The sequence below is a fragment of the Lithobates pipiens genome, unplaced genomic scaffold, assembly GCF_037356315.1.
Source record: "Lithobates pipiens isolate NorthernLeopardFrog02 unplaced genomic scaffold, aLitPip1_a1.2 Scaffold_16, whole genome shotgun sequence".
NCBI lineage: Eukaryota > Metazoa > Chordata > Amphibia > Anura > Ranidae > Lithobates > Lithobates pipiens.
The window spans coordinates 220,898,561-220,919,601 of record NW_027507748.1 but is presented as its reverse complement, the minus strand read 5'-3'; the positions used below and the strand labels follow the sequence as shown (position 1 = coordinate 220,919,601).

Sequence of the window (21,041 nt, the reverse complement as noted above, 5' to 3'; positions counted from 1 at the left end):
ATTATTTATATGCAGTACGACAGATTCCTTTCGAATCATTTTATGGCCTGAATAGATGGCAGCATCATAAATGACTTAACTTATTTACAACTGTAAATTATATTTCCGAGCCTGTATCCTAACTATTGTATGAGATTGCATTGGGTTGCACTGTGGTTTACCCAATACCACACACTTTGCCTCCCTATTAGTCACAGAGTGTAATTAGTGACCACACTGGTCAATAGAGAGAAGAAGGGAGCAGAAGGTGACAGGCCACCATGCAACCAGCAAAGTGCTAGTATTCAGAATAGAGTGTTGTTCTGTAATTGAACAATGCACATGTGTAAGCATTTAGGAGTACCTGCTATATCATCCAGTAACCAGTTACATGCATGAATATGCCCACAGGATTTTTAAACTACTGTACACTTGTGATGCAAGTTATATTATCCTAATGACCTAAGAAAATCTTATTATTTTACCAATATATAGATATCCATATACACACTGATATCAATGAGCAAGCCACCAAGATGATATATTATAAATATATTTATTTGATGCAGGAATAAAAATCAGAAAATTCAGTATATGCAGATTTTTTAATACTTAAATTAAAGTTGATTTTCAGAGAATACATCCTGAGCACTTGGTGGGGGTAGTTTCTCAAAATAATAGGGGTTATGTGGTCTGTGATGGATAGTTGGAATATATTCAAATGACCTCATATGGGTAGTTATAAGGTCAAAAAAACATATCAAAGCCCTTCAACTATGTGTTGTCATCAGAATGGTAAAGAAAAATAAATAGCTTATAGTCCCTCAGAAAACAGCTTTAAATACAAGTATATCCCAAGACCATTTTTTATTTATAGCCCACACAGCAGCAGGATCCTCCTCAGAAGAATTTCATGGAGACGAAGACAAGAAGGGAGCTGGTCAGCAGAGTCCAGGACACAGCTAAAAAGAGAACAAGAGAGGTTATATAAAATAGAAATAACCTTAGTAATGTGCTATATATATATATATATATATATATATATATATATATATATATATATATATATGTATATATATATATATATATATATATATATATATATATTAGGTTTATGGGCTGCCATCAAGTCTCAATAACAGTCCAACAATAGAAGATTTTAAATGATTACTTCAATAACATCTAGCCATCAGCATTTATACTACATCTATAGCCAAAACCCTTTTTCTAGTTTTGAGCAGGGAAGTCATACAACCTTTGTCAGGTTTGTATTGCTGTCTGCCTGCTGGAAGTTTGTACTGCAGTTCAAAGAGATTAAAGTCTTTAAAGTGGTTCTGCACCTTTAAAAAAAATATTAAAAGCCAGCAGCTACAAATATTGCAGCTGCTGACTTTTAATAAATTCACACTTACCTGTCCCAGAGTCCAGCGATGTCGGCGGCAGATGACGAGCAATCGCTCGTCTCTCTGCTGCCCCCGCTGCCATCCTCTGTCAGGGAATTGGGAAGTGAAGCATTGCGGCCTCACTGCCCGGTTCCCTACTGCGCATGCGCGAATCGCGTTGCGCGTCTCTGCTGGCCCCCGCTGTGTCCTGGGAGCTGTGTGTTTCCCAGAACACAACGGGGGGGGGGGGGAGGGCATCTGCGGCGGTCTGCAGGGGTCTTGTCCCTGAAGTAGTTGCAGATACCTGGATTATCCAGGTAACTGCATCCCCCTCCCCCCTGAAAGGTGCCGATTGTGGCACCGGAGGGGGGGAGGGATCAGATGAGCGGAACTTCCACTTCAGGGTGGAGGACCGATTTAACAAGCCCTAACATAGCTCTTTTATTGCATCTCATCATGATTCTAATAAGTTCCATTGCTCAAGCCCTGACTAAGGTAGAAGCCTTTCCCTTGACATGTATTTGATGTTCTTAACCAATAAATATTTCAAGAAGATCTTGAAGTGATAATGTATTTAGGACAGGAAGTAAATGGAGGACTCCCCAATGGGACACAAACACAAACTCCCCAATGGGACACAAAAATAAATAAAACCTTACAAGAGTTGTAATCTTTCCCTAGTCTATCCATAATTATAAAAAAAAAGTTTGAACTAAATATACCCTTTATGTGTTAAATAGACAGCGTCTGTTAAAATGCCTGACACTGTATTGACTCCTTGCAAGCCCCTGACCTTACTACGGCTTTGCAATTGGAGCGTTAGAGACAACGCCTTCTCACTTTGCTGATTTGTTGCAATAATTTAAGGAGTACTGTGGATCAGAACTGGTGCTGTGAGGGTTTCTGAGTTTTCCTAAGTCTAAGCCCATCCTTACCGTTACCAACAATGTAACATTAGTGAGATAAAAGACTCTGAAGGAGATCAACATTTTGTTTTTAATAATGAGGCTATAGTATCCTATTAGGATTTTTTCACACTACACACACTGTAGAGTGAGCAAAAGGTATTCTGACAAACAAGAGGTGAAAAGACTAAACAGTATGAATTGCCACAGGAGGTTGATAATAATATTAATTTTAAGGGCTTTGCATAGTCAACTTTTCTTTTTTTATGTTTATAGAGAACCACTCAGGTGTTCAAGACTAACCACACATCATGATCTGTCTTAAATGAACAGTAAAGTTTATTTTTTTGTTCCTATATGATGAAGAGATGAGGCAAGGTGGAGGTTTTGACACAGTGTGGTTTATTTACTAAAACCGGAGAGTGCAAAATCTGGTGCAGCTGTGCATGGTAACCAATCAGCTCCCAGATTTTTTTTGTCAAAGCTTAATTGAACAAGCTGAAGTTGTGAGCTGCTTAGCCACCCCCATGCATGGATGCACCAGATTCTGAGCACTCTAGTTTTAGTAAATCAACCCCAGTACCTCTGTACCCGGACAGAAAGTGATTAAACGCCAGAAATCCTCCCACTGACTGGATCACCAGATGAAATCAGAAAAAAATAAATAAATAACTAATGCAACCACCACATGTAAGGACTGGTAAACTGGAATATATTACAACTTTGGTCTTGGGTTTAGATACACTTTTTGGGTTAAGTGTTAGGAGAGGTTAAGTGCTAAAGATTTATTGTAGCTTATGTTTTAGTGGGGAAAATTTGCCTGTGACAAGATCTCAAAAGACTGCTTACCTATTTCTGCTCCTACGCTAACCCCTGACCCCTTGCTAGTGATATGAATTTGTCAGTGTTTCAGACTAGCAAAGGATCACTTCCATAGAAGTAAGTGGAAATCTCTCTTGGATGATTCTATGTGATATAACCCTAAGGGTTACATGAAAGTAAGAATATGCAAGGAACTGGAGTTTTCCCATTGTATTAGCAGTGGACACTACAGACACTGGGGGGTTGATTTACTAAAACTGGAGAGTGCAAAATCTGATGCAGCTCTGCATAGAAGCCAATCATCTTTCAAGTTTTATCGAGAAAGTTTAATTGAACAAGCTGAAGTTAGAAGTTGATTAGCAACCATGCAGATCTGCACCAGATTTTGCACTCTCCAGGTTTAGTAAATTAACCCCTAATTTCTTAGTGCTGAAACATAATAAATCTTCCTTTCTGCCACACAAACGTTGGGGAAACAATCTGCTGGAACAAAAGCAACATGTGTGATGGGCTATTCCCATTCATTTGTATGTTAGACAAATGTAGCTCATCCGTGGATGGCGCTTTAATTGCACGTACAATCATCTGTCTGACACTCAATGTCACTCCTGACTGCAATGTCACTTCTGTGATCCTGACATGAGCCCCATTGAAATCGTACAGCAATCTGCACATCAATCAGAAAATGATTACTCTGATTTTCATTTAAATAAACCTCCAACAAGAGCTTTCATGTGACCTTAGCATTAACATTGCATTACATAATGTACACATGATTCGAAATGTTATACTTTATTATAGTATGAAATGCTGAGCATCACGTTGCTTCTCTTACCTGTGCTGGATGCTGAATTTCCGTAATCATCTGAAAGTAAAATTATATATTCAATTATATTAATTATTAATATTATTATTATTAATATCATAAGTCAGCCTGCTAATGAAAAAAATCTAACACATGAATGGGTAACAATAGTTGTTAAACAAACAATAAGATGGTAAGGGAGATATGGAAAGGAGAATAATAGTTACAGATCAGAATGGACTGAGAGGGCTTAAGTATTTGGGCCCGAACAACATGAGCAGGTGGCCGCCCCCCTTTCAACTAGGGTCACTTTAAAAAAAATGTATTTGATTCTTAGGCAGGAAAAAAGGGGTCATGTAACATTGGGGAATTTCCCAGAATGTCACATGACTGCCAGGGAAATTCCCAGAGGGTCAGGTGATCAGCTGGAGTGTTTTATAAAGGGGACTCTCTATATAAGGTGGCCCGCCGCAGGAAAATTCCACTGTTGGCAGAAGTCAACAACGAGCTCTCCACCCACCCAACCCCTTGTGGAATGCAGGTTATGTGGTTGGTCACCCTTAAAGGGAGGACTTGTGTTTATTGATACGCGGTATTGCTGGAATCCTGAAGACTGAGCTATTTTGTACTTATTATTTACAAGTTAAGAAAAGTATGTATTATTAAAAATGATTAAATGGATTTTAATTTTTTTAAATATTACACCAATAAACGTGCCGTGGCCAATTATATACCAAGCTTCAGTGTTGAGCGTCTTTATTTATTAGAAATTAATACTGACGGTATTGGGGGAGGAAGAGGTGTGGCCTACATTCCCATGTAAGACACGACCCAGGAATGCTGTAAAACATTTAGGATAAACATACCTATGAAGTTGATTGGCAGCTGTAACACGCCTAGTCCAGTATCAGCATCACGAGCAGCATTACACTGTAATAGAGATGTGCAATGTGTTATGATCTATATACTATGTCTATACCAAAGAAAACAATAAGACCAGATGATAATATTATAAGTATGTGGAATAGAATATTTAGTGGAGTTGACATGAGTATATATACATTCTCTTACCCCTGTGCAGGTTGTGTTTTTGTTGCATAGTCGAACAGTGCAGGTGATATAAACTAATGGCTGTCCTTGAAATGCAAATGAGCTAAACTGGAATCTGGATTCAAGAGAAGCTCCATTATCCTTAACCTGTGCAGTGATTCCCTGGTTGGCAGGACACCTGTGAGTTAACATAACATTGTTAATAATTGGACATGGATTTTCTCTTCTGATTGGTTTAACACATCGTCCACAGTCAATAATCTCTAATATTGTCTACACACATTTGAATTTTGGTTATTTGGCTAAGTAGTGTGATGGCCTACCTAAGCAATGCATTCAAATTATACACAGAAATGCCACATACACACGGACGGAATTTCCAACAACAAATGTTCGATGGGAGCTTGTTATCAGAAATTCCGATGGTGTGTATGCTCTATCGGACATTTACTGTCGGAATTTCCAACAACAAATTTGATAGCTGGTTCTCAATTCCGATCATGTGTACACAATTCCGATGCACAAAATTCCACACATGCTCGGAATCAAGCTGAAGTTTCGGAATTTCCAACAACATTTGTGTGACCGCGTGTAGGCAAAACAAGTTTGAGCCAACATCCAACTGAAAAAAACCCAGGATTTGTTGTCGGAATGTCCAAGCGTGTGTACATGGCATTAGACTCTCACACATCAAAGTTCCTGGTACCTTTTGTGAATGAGACAAGTTAACACTGAAATAAAATCTTATGTTGCATGGCCAGCATAAAAGGATTAATATATATCCAAATTTAACATAATATAACAACATGACAGCGTTGCTATGCGCTCTGATTGTTCCACATACTATTTGGTCTGCATTACCTGTGTAAATTGTATTTCAGGGAAGCCATATTTGGATTACGTGATGCCCTTCCTGTCTCTGAGGCTGGTCATACATTTTATCATTTTCTTGTACAATTTCTCTTTAGATTTACCAAAACCATATAATATGGGGTAAAACCTAAACACTTACAATTTCTAGGCAATCAGGCGGGATTTTGTACTACATACTGTAAAATAAATCTAAAGGAAATGAAATAAGAAAATTGTATAATGTATTGCCAGCTTAAGGTCTGGTGACATTTTTAACATCTCACAATGCATCTCCAGTAGACTTGGGTGTGTATGGCTGCATTATCAATTTTTAATTCTTCAAAAAATGTATATAAATAATTAACATGATGTTAGATATGGGTAAAAAATGCATCAGGTTTAAACATACCAAAAATACTGAAGTGAAAGCTTTACACAAAAATACACACATTAATACAGCTCTGTATTCATTAATAAATCCTTGACTGTATTTTTGCAAAAGCAAGCATTATGAATACCTGAATCCACTGTCTCGTTACAGCAAAGCTTAAACCAGGGGAGGGAGAAGCAGCACAAGGAGACAATAGATGTGTTGCAGTGCAAGGAACATGCTGATATGAGGACAGAGCTGAGTGAAAGAGAGCTCAGCTTATCAATCTGCTGCTTCTCCTTTCACTGTGCAGTCCATGGTTAGGATAGAATCAAGACTAGTAAATTCTACCCAAAGTGGTACTAAACCCAAAACCAAAATTGTTAAAATATTGCCATTTACCAGTCCTTAGATATGGTGGCAGCATTAGTTTTCTTTTTTAGGCCTTTTTTTTTTGTTTTCACATGGTGATCTGGCCAGTAACACACCTCCTGTATAAGAGTGCTCCCACTCTAAATGAAGGAGCATTGAAGGCACAATTAGACAGCATCGTTGTCAGTCTGCGGGGAGGGGACTGTTAAGCCCCATACACACTATCAGATTTTCTGCTGATTTTTGTCTCCAGATTTACCAAAACCATATAATATGAGGTCAAACCTTAGGAGTTTCAATCTGTATACAATCAGGCAGGCCCTTGCACTGCATGGTTTTGGTAAATCTGAAGACAAAAATCTGATAGTGTGTATGGGGCTTTAGATGTACTAGCAGAATTAGACACTAAAAAATTGAAGCCAAACTCTAGCTCACACATTATAAGCAGTTACAGAACAGTTTTGTTTCTTTGGGGATAAAGGTTTCACATAAATAAAAGTTGGCCATTGCAAGCACGCCTGTCAATAGTAAATGGTTTGTCTTAACCCTATAAAAGCTACATCTGCAGGACAAATTGTTCTGTTGAAAAACAACAGACACACTGGCTGGATCACCAGGTGAAAATAAAAGTAAGAAAACTAATGCAGCCACCACATCTAAGAATCAGTAAATTTCAATATAATAGGTTTTCTTTTATATTTAAATGCAGCATAGAAAAATCAAGTCTCCTGCTCTGCCCAACAACTGTGTTCTGAGATGTATAAATGAAAGAACTGGATGGACACAGATACAAATAATTTGGCAGCTAATACAGCTCACTTATTTGTATTTCCTTTGCGTATATGACTGCCTGGAGTTTTACTTTAATACAATTGATTTTGTCTCTATATGATAGTCAGAAATACAGTATGAAAATAAAAAAAAACAGAAATGATTATAGAAATCGCAACCTACCCTCCACTCAAAATGACTGCCTTATTGACATTATCAACATTATTATCAGGAGTGGCAATGCAGCTCTCTGTTCTTAGGACAAATGTGTTGACATCTCCAGCATTTGCAGTTACTCCAATATAGACGCTTGATCCAACAGGTACAGTGTCACTGTTTTGTATAGGTTGAGTATATTGTGCATCCCAGTAGGCTGCCATTGTAGTGGTCACGGAGCCAACCCCGCTTGCTGTGAGGTTGACAGTGCTACCAGACAAGAAAGGAAGGAAGAAAAATGAAAATGTATATACAGTATATGTCAGGAAGAGGCCAAAATATTTCTAGACCTCTTCTGTGAAATGTTAGCACGTAATAGTTTTAAAGGTATTCGTACCTTGTGGAAGTGTTAAAACCGCCAGCCAAGCTTGTCTGTATCGTCAAGTTGTAGGAACAGGAAAAGCTGAGGTTTACAGGATTTACGGTAATTATAGGTCTGTTCTGAATTCCAATGTGGAGGACATTTGAATAATAAACTTTTGAGCTGTCCATCTGAAAAACAACAAATGTTGGAAATATGTCTGGATCCTTTTTTGGCAGATGGAAAGATCAACGTGCTTGATAACATCACATGTTCAGTTATATTAGACCAGTGTTTCTCAACCTGTTTTCAGTCAATGCGCACTTTAAAAATCTGCACAATCTCAAGGCACCCCATTTCAGAGGGGTAGGGGAAGGTCAAACAAGGATGCTATGCAGTCCTCCTTATCCTTATTCTTATCAACCGATGACGTCATTGAGTGTTAGGACGGCTGTGGCTGGAAGGCTGTAATGGTGCACAATGAAAACCTGTGGCTTTGTTTAACTTAAAGGCAGACTTGATACACCTTGTACACAATTTTTGGACAATTGTTAGGCATTTTTCCAAGGCATCCCTGAAGTAACCTGAAGGCACCCCCAGGTTGTAAAAGGCTTCTGTGGATGTAATAGCACCACTTGCATTGTGCTTCTCTAAGATCAAGTAGAAGCATTCTGAAATTGCATCCAATGTGTAACATACTTTCTAGTAAGTGTACAGTAATACAAGTGTGCAGTTTAACATTTACCCAGTTGGCCAACAAATGTTGGATGTGAGCTTGTTGGTGGAAAGTCCGACCGTGTGTATGCTCCATCGAACATTTGTTGTTGGACTTTCCGCCAACAAATGTTGGCTAGCATGCTCTCAAATTTTCCGCCAACAAATGTGTGTTGTCGAATATTCTGATCGTGTGTACACAAGTCCATTGGACAAAAGTCCAAAGTACAAACACGCATGCTCGGAATCAATGCTGACTATTAAACTTCCTTTTTATTGGCTCGCTATACGTCTTGTACGTCACTACGTTCATAATTGTTGGCCGTAATTGTGACCGTGTGTATGTAAGACAAGTTGGAGCCAACAACCTTCGAACAAAATTTCACACTTTTGTTGTCAGAAAGTCCGATCGTGTGTACGGGGCATTACACTGAGTTGCTGAGTACACTACCTACTAACCCAAATATTGGGTGTACCTATAATAAATACTCACTTCAAATCGCCAAATCATAAAACACCGCATTTCGGATGCGAATGTAGGTAATGGCTACATATGTTGTCAATTTCAATTCTAGCTGTCCTTTATTCAAACAGCCATTGTAGCTGAATGTTGACATGGTGTAAAATGAACTAACCTTGTCTGATTATTGATCTGTGTTTGATATTATATTGTCAGTATACTATCACATATTTACAAACAGATCTCTATAGATATACTTACAGTCATGACATTCCCACACCATCCTGTCTGGGGTAAAGCCTGGATTGTCACCATAGTCTGGTTGTTGGTGGTCTGTGTGAAGGTGTTAGTGCAGGAGTCTGAGTTGTTGTTTAACTGGAGGCTATTGGAATCATAGCCAAGCGACTCCAATAAGCATTCACTAATGGAGACTGATATGACACTTGATCCACAATTTATTGTTGGAGACAGAGATGATGAGTCTAAACCAAAGCAGAAAATATAAGACGGCTCACTATTACAAATGTTGGGTATGACAATGCATACTTAGCATGTCTACTTCAATGATATCTTAATATGTAAACCCAACATTTCATTTTCCTGATATGGGCTTGCCTTAAAAACTATCCTGTTGTCTTTGCATTGCTTCCTTTGTGTGAAATATCTGGTGTTCCTTCAGTCCCTTTGCATTCCTATTACAAATTGACCAGACTAGGCAGGAGAGTACAGTGGGGTCAGTTCTCTAGCGATGCTGGAATCTCATCCTGCTCTCATCCAATGATCAGACTTGTCCTGACAATCCCCCTCCCCATGGCATGGCCATTCACTGGGAAGACCAATGTGCTGCTTCTTAACTCCTAGCTCGTATGCAACTAAGAACAGAGATTATGTGATCACTTAGAAAAAACGGGGAAAAATTATGTTTAGAATTGTTTTATACCTATACACATGTTTTGCCTTTTATTTCTATTTTAAACTGAATGGGTTGTTTTACAAGGCGAGGCTTTACATATTCTTTATTATTCTTACAATTAATTACCCCAAGTTACCAAACCTTTTAGGGAAATACAAAGTGGCCTTTGAATAGTTTTGGATAGTGTAGGGGAATGAGTTAAACCATTGGCAATTCCTATTTGGCATCTGTGTCTCATTGGGAAGAATAAACTTCTGGTTCATTAACACAACCAGAAGTAATAGAAAATCTCTCTAAAATAAGTTCATTGTCACATAAAGAATGCCTTTGATCTTTGACGTTGATATATTCCCCTCTATTTTTTATTTATTTTTTGACAATTCAAGAGTTGAGATTTTCACTCACATTTAAATAAGGTGAGTCTCCCCAGTGGAGACCCAGAAAGTAATAAATATCTGACAGTATTTTACCTGTTAAAAAAGATACAGTGGTTTTAGCCTTCTCATACTATCCAAAACTGAAAAACAAAAGTGTGGGAAGGATTCTGTCATCAACACTGATTGTGTTGATGGGGGTAATTAAGCAATTTTCTTTCCTTCCAACCATGATGGAAGGGAAAAAAATGCATAATCGATGGGCTGCTTAAATGCTGCTGTACATGAAATTGCCAAAGGTTGAAACCAAGTCGAATTCAGGTACTCATACTAGTTATAATAAACAAGAAAATAGTTTTTTTTATTATTAATAAAAAATCATATAGCTACATTAATTTGTGTCTACTATATCTGTTTGCAAGAATCCAATTATAAAGGGTGCCAACCATGTAAACCTACATGCATTAATGAGACAGCTGCCCCTTTAAGTGTGAATTACATTAAAATATAAATATAAATCCATGAGTAAATTACTTTACTTACTGATTTATATATGTTTGCAGTTCAGCAAGGGGGAACTCTGATGGGCGCTCTAGTATGTATTAGGAGGGTTTTAATGAGTACTCCTGGATGTAACGGGGATTCCAATGCACAATCTTTGATGTAAGGAAGACATTCTGATGGGCAGTCCTTGATGTAAAGGGGGTTTCTGATGAACACTCTTTTATGTATTGGAAGGATTTTGATGGGCACACCTGAATGTAAGGGGGGACTCTGATGTGCACACTTTGATGTAAATGGGGCATTCTGATGGACACTCCTTGATGTAAGGGTGGACTCTGGTGGGTACTACTAGATGCAGGGGGGCTCTGATGGGCACTCCTATATGTAAGAGGGGACTCTGGTGGGTACTACTAGATGCAGGGGTGGGGCACTGATGGGCACTCCTATATGTAAGGGGGGGCTCTGGTGGATACGACTAGATGTAGTGGGGCTTTGATGGGCACTCCTGGATGGGAGGGGGGCTTTGATGGGAACTCCTGCATATAAAGGGTATTCTACTGGGCGCTCCTGGATGTAAGGGAGGATTCTGCTGTGCACTCTTTGAATGTAAAGGGGGTACCTATTAGTTTATTTAAAATGTATTAATTCATTTATAAAGCAGGTTTTTTTCCTGCCATCAAATGTTTGTAAAATATACAAAGTGACCCATGAAAGCATTGGAGATCCCTGGCCTAGAATAAGAAACTATAAAAAAATAAAACACTTAAAAGCTTAGGACTATCAAACCTATTAAGAAACCAAAATAGTATTCTCAAAATCAAGTTTTTGAATTCAGTACATAATGAAATAGATACTTTGCAGTAGTAATAACTATACAATAACCCTCTTTATTAAGGTAGTCCATTCATACAGTAGTTTAAAGATTTTACCTGCATTGAAACAAAACACGCAGATGATACCAGGGAAGTAAAAAAATAAGGGATCAAACTTCAGCTTTTGATAAACATTGTGGGGAGATTTACTAAAACTGGTGCTCACGGAATCTGGTACAGCTGTGCATAGTAACCAATCAGCTTCTAACTTCTGCTTGTTCAATTAAGCTTTGACAGTTAGCTCTTGTTCACATTGGAGTGACTTGTGCGATTTGACAGGTCAAATCATATGAGAAGTCACGCCCTACTGTCAGCAATGGCACCATTCAAATCAGTGTGACACTGACTTTGCGGTGCCGCATCAATTTGAAAAAGTAGTACCTGCACTACTTTTGGTGATTTCGGGTGCAACTTGCATAGATATCTGTGCATGAAGCCGCACATATGTCTCTGAAGTTGCCTTGACATGTGGCTTTTAAATTGTGCAATTTCAGATGAAGTTGCGCGATTTCAAAACTGCATTCAATGTGAACAAGGGCTAAAACCTTAGAAGCTGATTAGTTACTATGCACAGATGCACCAGATTCTTTGTTCACCAATTTTACCAAATCTTCCCCTATATGTCCAGTGTTCCAAAGTAGTAAAGCAAATCGACTAATTTAAACTAGAGGTCAGTAAAACATGTTTCAGCTTTTAATGCAGCAGTTTGTTTCATGTGTGATAACAACCTGTACAATGTGAAAACAATTGGCCTAACAACAACAATAACAGTTATTATACCATATTTTAAGTTTCTGGGACTTACTCAGACCACTGTAGAGTGTAGTATTACAGTCGCATATGGCCACAGAGCTGACATTTGTGCAAATCTTATCATTGGTACAAGCAGGGTTGCAGATCAGAGTGGCTGTAATAGGTAAAATAAAGAAGTCAAAATTACTACAAGTAGAACTTCAGATTCCTATAGTTGATTCTACTGAGAAGGCACCCAAAAATAATATTTTTTTTCAATAACACAAGTTACCTGTACAGCAGTTGTCTGATGGTGACCAATAATAGCCTGTAGGGCAACAAATATTATCGGCCACGGTGGCACATTCAGTTGTCGGAACACAGGTTGTAGCTCCATCAGAATTACATGCACATCCATTGGCTAATGTACAAGATCCACCACCACATGAAGCATCGCTACACAGGATTGGGTCAGCACCAGCTGTAAAGAATAATAAAAGCAGCAGGGTTTAACTACTTTAGAATCAATATTTTACACATAATAGTATTGTGTTCTCCTCTATATCACCTCTGATTCCTATAATTGTCATTGATGAAGGAAGTGAGGGAAAATCTCCACAATAGAGATCCAGAAACCATTAAAACTCTTGACTCTTGTTCTAACCTTTCCTCGGTCTATTAAAAAAAAATTTTTTTTGCTTGATTTAGTCCCTAAAATGAACTTTAAGGCTGTGTTCATACTGGTGTCAGTGTGAATATGTTCTTTATTAATGGCACTTCAATGCACTTGTTCTTCAGTGTACCACGACTTATGGTGATACGCTACCATGCATTGTGGTGCTCTATGTTAGAAAAAAATGTGAATGCACCTTTTTGGCATGTTTTGGTGCATTAGGCATCCCATTCAAATAAATGGCCTGTCTTTAGGATGGCCATACATTATACAACATTCTTGTATAATTTTCCTTCAGATTTACCAGGACCATAATATGAGGCCAAACCTAAACACTTTAAATTTGTATGCAATCAAGCCGGCCCTTGCACTACATAGTTGAAGGTAAGTCTAAAATAAATTTAATAAGAAAAGAGTATAATGTATGGCCAGCTTTACACAAGGCATGCTAATGCATGCTAACATTATAAATCCAGCCTTGTTTATGTTTGTCTGTGAGAGTCTGCCTAGTAGTACAGAAATGAAGGCACATTTTATGGGTGCAAGGATAAGTGTATATAGTGAATAGGCTCGTGTTTTATTTAACCATGCCTCTTTAGCCCACTGCTTAGCACATTATGTACCAAAGCTTTTCTCTATTTGATGTGCCCAAGGGGGCAACAGTCTGTATTATTACTACACTTTAAATGCTTTCTATCTAGTTTAACATTCTTATTTTCTAAGCATTTCTTAATATGGTATGTCTGTGTTCAGTATAACATGTGATTCAGAATCAGGGATTTAGCTCCCCCTCCAGCACCAGCACACAAAGAAAGGGCAAGAGCCATCCCAAGTGTGGCCAGTACAAAAGGAAAGTCATGTTTCAACTATTTGTTAACAAAGATACACAGTATATAGTTTCATTATCTTTCTGCTTGGTTACAGATATATCTCTATTGTGTATATAAAGGCATTGGACATATGGACAATGAATACTTACTGTAGCATGTGTAAGCTTCTCCTAAAGGGAAGAAAAAAGAACTTAAGATCAATACAACATTTATAACATTTTTTATAAGCATTACCTGACATTGTATATGGTTAACAGTTTATCTACATCAGATTTTTATTTCCAGATATTAAACTATTAGGTGGGCTATGTTAAAATTAACTACTGCTATCATCATAAATTATTGCAACTTTAAGTCCAAAGATAATAGAATAATGGAGTTTAGTGCTCTTTAAAAATGATTTATATATTTGCCCAATTTAAAAGACATCGAATATCCAACTTTCCATGTCTATTCTCTGACAACCAGAGGGGTTTTTTTTTTAAATCCTATGTAACACTCCATATATACATATATATATATATATATATATATATATACTTTTTAGATAATATCTGTAGATAAATTAAGTATATGATATTACTATATATATATATATATATATAGATAGATAGATAGATAATAACATTTGACGCTATTGTCTAAACGTTATATAACAAAGGGTGAGCAAACTGCAGCCCTGCTTAATTTAATTATATATAAGTAGTCTGGTTTTGTATTTTTGCATATTTCCAAATATTGTTCTATCAAAAAAACTGAAAACTATGAAAAATGTTAAGTACCTTTGACAATTTGACTCTTGCTATACCTTTAGAAGAGATTTCTTGGGATTAATGCTGACCTACCAAGTATTGCACCTGTGCAGGGTGTGGTAGGGTGAGACGGAAACCAATACAGTGGTTTTGTATGGATCACTGCTCACCAAAAAAAAAAAAAGGCATTGTGATCGCTGACATCATCACATCAGTCTGTACTCCAATGGATTGTTGCTTATAAATATACCACTACAATGCAGAGCTACACTTTCTAATCTCTTTCAAGTCCATAGCTTTGTGCTTTGTTGCTCTTTGTGGTTTTTGTATTGTTCCATTTTGTATTGTTCCATTTCACACATAACTAACTCAAAAATAATTATTAATATGTAAAATTGAGTTGTGAATTCTACTTGTGTCCAATTTATAAAAAGTTTAATATTTGCTTATTTGAACTTGTAGAAAAAATTTACTAGGTTTAACACAAACTATGTCAGCAACCTGAATAGATGCAATACTTCTTAATTGCCACTGTTAATTCTACTTGATAAAACACAGGACCTGAAAATCAAAAAAACTATTCTAATTTCATATAACAGATTCAAGCAAACTATGGGTAAAGACCATTCTCTTTTCAGTGTGTCTAGTAATAAAACAACCAACACATATTTCTAGCTGATTAACTAGTTTTACAATTCATATAATCCACTGAAACAAGTGCAAGGTGCTAAATCTCTGCTCTGCTAAAAACGGTAGTTTGAATGATTTAACTATACTTTTAATCAGTGGGGAAACTAAAGTTCTGATGGTCATGTTTTCTGTTTTGAAATAATTATGTTACTTCTTTCAGGATGTCCCTAATTAACAGAATGCTGACAAAGGTTTCGTACTTTACCCACCATATCCAATATAAAACAAAAAAGTGTTGGCTTGAGTTTTATTTTAGAATGATGGAAATATGATCATTGTCATAGAGTAGCAGATTTGTGTTGATATTGTTTTGATGTGAAGATACCTTGTCTGACAGTTACAGTTGTAAGTTGGCATGCAAGAATAATGGGTGTTTTTTTCTGTTTTAGCACACAGAGCCAGGAGGCAGGGGCAGTGGTCAGCACTAAGCTTTAGATGGTGCCCTGGTGGCATGAAGAGTGGCACTGATGGAGTGCTGAAATGCTCTTTATATTCCAGCACCCTTCACTGAAAGAAGTTGGAACTGTTAGGTGGAGTGACCTCTGGAGTGACCTCTGCCCAACAGCAGAAGTAGAGTTCCATCTAAGGGGTAGGGACTGCAGCACATGAGCAGGTAAGTAAACCACTGAACACCAATGCTGGGAATGTTATCATTGCAGCCTAAGCCTGACACTGACCGCCAATGCTGTGGGGGAGAAATTTTCTTATTACAGCATGAGCCTTTCACTGACTACCAATGTTGGGAGTTCTTATTACAAAACAATCCAAAAGGGGTTCCCAGCATACCTTTGAGCTATCCAGAAAATGTATAGCTGCCTTTAAAGTAAGCTGACTTCAGGTGAGCCTGCTGTCTATTTTTGCATCAGTTTAAAGTTAGGGACCACACTTTTTAGAGGTACCTTGATGTGGCTTCCACATCTGTTTGGAAATGTATCGAGCAAAAATTTATTTTTTATTCTAACTAAACACGTGCTTTTTTTTTTTTTTTTTTGATGGCTAGTTTAAAAAATGTGTTGAGGTCCCTTTTTATACTGCTTTGTATATTGCCCTGCCTATGTGCACTTTTCCTGTTGCTAGTTTTAAACAGATCAGAGGGGATGCTACATTTGTTTTGTTTTTTGGGGGGTTTATTATTACAGCGTGAGTCTGCCACTGACCACCAATACTGTGGGGAAAGGAAGAGAGTGGTCCTATTACAGCTTAAGCCTCCCACTGAGCACAAATGGAGGGTTTGACATTACTACCACTGCGACCACCAATGAAGAGGAGATTATTGAGGCCACTTACCTCATTGCTGGGGGGGTATTACTGACTTTGCTAAGGGTGAGTCTCATATTAAGGTTGCCTTGTTAAGGTGATAAATCCCCTTAAGGTGAAATCATCTCCCTGTCAAAGTGATAAACTTATATCTCATGCCATCAATCAGTGGGGATGCATTTAGGGTGAGCTTACCACAGTTACTAAAACAAAGCTTAATAAACATGCATAGGTAACGTGTGTCATTATTAATTTAACAACTTTATAAGTATCTATATATACCTATGGTGTACCCATTCTGTGTATAAAATAACTCATATTACTCATAGCAATTATAATAAAAATAATATTAACTTTTTAAAAAGTTAAAATTTCAATACAAATATACCTTTGAGATACAGTTATTTTCATTACTTCAAGCATGTAAAGCAATGAAAATATGTATTAACTGTAGCTTTCATTAACTTGATGGTGCACTCTGGCCACATAGAAAGGCATGAAGATGGAGCCTGCAGCAAGTCAGCATCAACATTTTTCCGCTTTATAACAATGCGCATGTGTGCACCCAGTGACAATGACTGTTGATGCTTCTATTTTAGCATTACATTGATGTGCAAGACATATTTAGCATAAAGCTTGCTATGCCATATTTTTAGATCAATCGGTTTTACCAAGAACCACAATAATTCTACGGAATGTAACTTAAATAAATTGTTTAGTCTGAATTATTAGCTATTCAAAATTTAGATATAGAGATCTCAACAACTAGCTCAAATCCAATGCTTAATTAGTTAGCTAGAGTTATGTTCAAATCCTTCATATGAAGTCTGGTATCCTCTGATTGTTGAGGAACAGAAAGTCAGCGGCTGATATAGCATGCTGGGAAATATAGTTCATCAACAGCTGGAGGACTGCAATCCTCTAGCTAATGTACAGAATAAAATTAGATAACAAAGTGTTTGAAAAAGCATACCTTTCTGCATAAGAGCGGCTACAAGCAATAAGACATGTAGGACAAGCATGTTGGCTGTTGTCTCTTCTGGTGGTGGGACACTCTTAGGACAACAGTTCTAGTCAAGTAGAACATGCCTTAATATTGTGAAAATATATAGTGTCATGTGGGAGGGAATTTCAATTCAATACATGTACTGATTGACATCTAAATAGAGTGGATTTCTATGGAGAAAAGGACACTTTAAAAATAGGAGTGGTGTGTTTTGTTAGCGTACAATAACATGTACGTCAAAATTAATTCAAAGGAAGTGTATGGAGCGATGAGGTAACATAGAGGTCAGAAATGTTACGTTGATGTATCCGTCATTCAACAAATGGATATTCTGATATGTCACTTAAAATAAAGAAGTTGAAAATAAAGTCTTATATATGGCTTTATGTGGCTTCCAGTAATAGAATTATTACTAATAAATTGACTGTATTTTCTCCTGGATGAATTCAAACATTGATATCCCTCCAGATAGACATAAAAAAATAAATAAAAATCAATGTCTAACTAGCAAGTGTGCAAATTTTGTCAAATCCCAATTTATTGAATGAAACTTATTCAGCTCTACCAACTATTTCTCAAATCAAAATAAGATGGGTAGATTTTTTTTAAAGTGTGGAAATACAGTAGTTGTGTAAGCTGGAACTTTGATTTTCAAACCTTGCTTTTTTTTTAACCAAAGATTTTAAGCAGATTTTGGCATGACACCTGGGCCATACCTACCTTTTTGTCATCAGTGGGGTGTCACAAATTCTGTTACACACAGAATGTATGTGTTTTTTCGTAAAAGTTTATACATACATTATACGTGTAATTTAATAGATGAGCTGAAGAATAGCATATAACTGTGTCCTATATTAAAATACATACTTACCAGATATCAGGTGGGGATCTGCAGCATACATTTTAGGTATTATTTTAGTAGCTTAGTTAAGCTTCAAAATGTCTTTAACAATTTATAACAAGTCCAGTTGAATGTAGCGAACTACTGTTGGTCTCTTTTTGGATAGATTTCCTTTGACTTACAGTTGTGCCAATGGGACATGAAGTAATGTAAAATTGATAAATGGGAAATCCAAAACTAAAAATATAAGAAGAGGTCTTAACATGCACTTTAACGTCCAGACAAATAGTAGTTTCAGGAGATGTCAGTGATGATGGTCTACATATTTTACTCAGTATGGTTCATACAGATTAGTGAAAAACGGGCAGATCATTAGCGGAATTGTGGCTGAATGCAGAAATTATTTCAAAGACTGATGGTTTACAGCAATTTATAATCAAAATTTAAAAAAAGCATTTTTAAAGAGCAATGTAAGATGTGAATTGGATTTTAACATTTTATAGTGCTTATATTTTTGGCTGAGGCCAGGTTTCCTTAAGAGACAATATGCCCCAAGCAGAGGATAAACCACAGAACAATTAGTAAAGAGAAAAATAAAATACGTGTTGAACAACCAGGATAAAACAATAGCCTTCAGCATGAATGGGGCATATTTATAGATAACATCTTACTTAAAATATTGAAACACTTTAGAAGTGATAATTTTTTTTTTTTCATCAAACAAAAATTTGGAAATGTTAATACTGCAACAATGGATGATTGAGTCAGGAGAGTTTAAAACTCACCTGGATTGCTTTTTTAAATGTATTTTTTATATCTAAATTGTAATGTAATTCTAAATAAATTTTACATTTATTTAGCTTAGTAAACAAAACGTGTCAATTTTAATCTCCAGTCATGCTCATGGGAAATTGCATAGCTTTACTTTATTCGCTAAGCTCAGTAAACAGTCTCTATTCTTTTAGTAAACCTAGCCCATTAATTATCCTGAATATTTGAAAATATATATCTGATCTACAAAGAATTCTGTTTTATCCATCCAGGTAATTATGATGCATGAACTATTTACCCTTTTATATCTAAAAGATTATGTATGTATATTAGTAATCACTAACCGTGATGTTACACTTCCAAACAATCCTAAAAACACAAACACACAAAAAGCAAAATGCAGTAGTAAGATAATACTTCAAGGTAGGTCCCTTTTTCAAATTCCCACAATCCAAAACCATGTCATTAAGCCAGGATATGGGTACTATAATTTCCCAACAAAATAGGTGATCTGCTTACAAAATTATTAGTGACTCATTGGGGCTGATTTACAAAGCATTTGCGACATGAGTTGCGGTGCACGCCGACGCGCAGCGGCCGTTTTCGTGTTCACAAAGCATTTGTGCCTGTAACACAGCGCAATTCCCCATTTGCTATTAGTCTGCTGGTGCATGGGCGGCCGTGATCTGTGCGCCACTATAGACCTGGCGCATGGTATCTTTAACTCAGAATTAAAAGAAGCTGGAAGTGCCAATATTATGGGAGTGATGTGGGGTGATGTGAGGAAGTATAGATATGACTGTCTAAGTAACAAATATGCCCAAAATAGAATGGAAAAGTTACTTTCTCTAAGGCTGCTTTCACACTGCAGCGGGAGCGGCGTCGGCGGTAAAGTGCCGCTATTTTTAGCGGCGCTTTACCGTCGTTTTAGCGGCGGTGTGCGGGCGCTAGCGGGGTGGTTTTAACCCCCGCTAGCGGCCGAAAAGGGGTTAAACCCGCCCGCAAAGCGCCGCTGCAGCGGCGCTTTGCCGGCGGTATTGCCGCGGTGTCCCATTGATTTCAATGGGTAGCAGCGGTTTAGGAGCGGTGAATACACCGCTCCTTCACCGCTGCAAAGATGCGGCTAGCAGGACTTTTTTCACCGTCCTGCCAGCGCATCGCTCCAGTGTAAAAGCCCTCCGGCTTTCACACTGGAGTTAAAGGGGCCGGTTTTTTTCAGGCGTTACACAGGCGCTATTTTTAGCGCTGTAATGCCTGAATACCGCCCCAGTGTGAAAGCAGCCTAAGCAAGCCTGCTGCGCCTGCAAATACACTTGGAACTGCGCTATGTCAATTTATGCACTGCGCATGCGCAATCGGCATTTCAGTTCAAGTGCTCTGGTTCACTGCGCCGGCAAAATCTTAGTAAATGTCAAGCCACATAGGTTCATTTACATAAGTTGAACAGGTGCAACTCTCAACTTGACTTTTTTTTGCGCTGGTTCACGTCTATGGGTTTTTTAAGGCTATTTGCACACAGGTCATCAGGTTAGCATTAAGAAAAAAAAATGAAGAAAAAAAAATGCGTGAGGCCTTTCAGGTCTGGCATAGATTTTAAGGGGGAACCCCGTGCCCAAAAAATGGCGTGGGGGTCCCCCTCAAAATACATACCAGACCCTTCAGATCTGGCATGGATTTCAAGGGGAACCCCGCACCCCAAAAAAATGGCGTGGGGTCCCCCTCACAATCCATGCCAGACCCTTATCCAAGCAAGCAACCTGGCAGAGCGCAGGAAAAAAGGGGGCACAAGAGAGCACCCCCCATCCTGACCCGTACCAGGCCACATGC

General features: G+C 37.7%; 1 protein-coding gene across 1 annotated transcript; it reads right to left on the bottom strand.

Annotated features, from left to right (window-relative positions):
- Positions 1-519: 519 nt before the first annotated feature.
- On the bottom strand, positions 520-17,716 carry LOC143982405 (pancreatic secretory granule membrane major glycoprotein GP2-like). The gene is made up of 11 exons (XM_077481076.1): positions 17,570-17,716; positions 14,047-14,067; positions 12,687-12,875; positions 12,468-12,569; positions 9,261-9,481; positions 7,862-8,016; positions 7,492-7,734; positions 4,965-5,121; positions 4,760-4,823; positions 3,924-3,953; positions 520-941 (listed from the first exon to the last, which is right to left on the bottom strand). Exons 1-11 carry the CDS (start codon positions 17,616-17,618, stop codon positions 880-882), a joined length of 1,293 nt encoding a protein of 430 aa, XP_077337202.1. The 5' UTR covers positions 17,619-17,716; the 3' UTR covers positions 520-879.
- Positions 17,717-21,041: the final 3,325 nt, after the last annotated feature.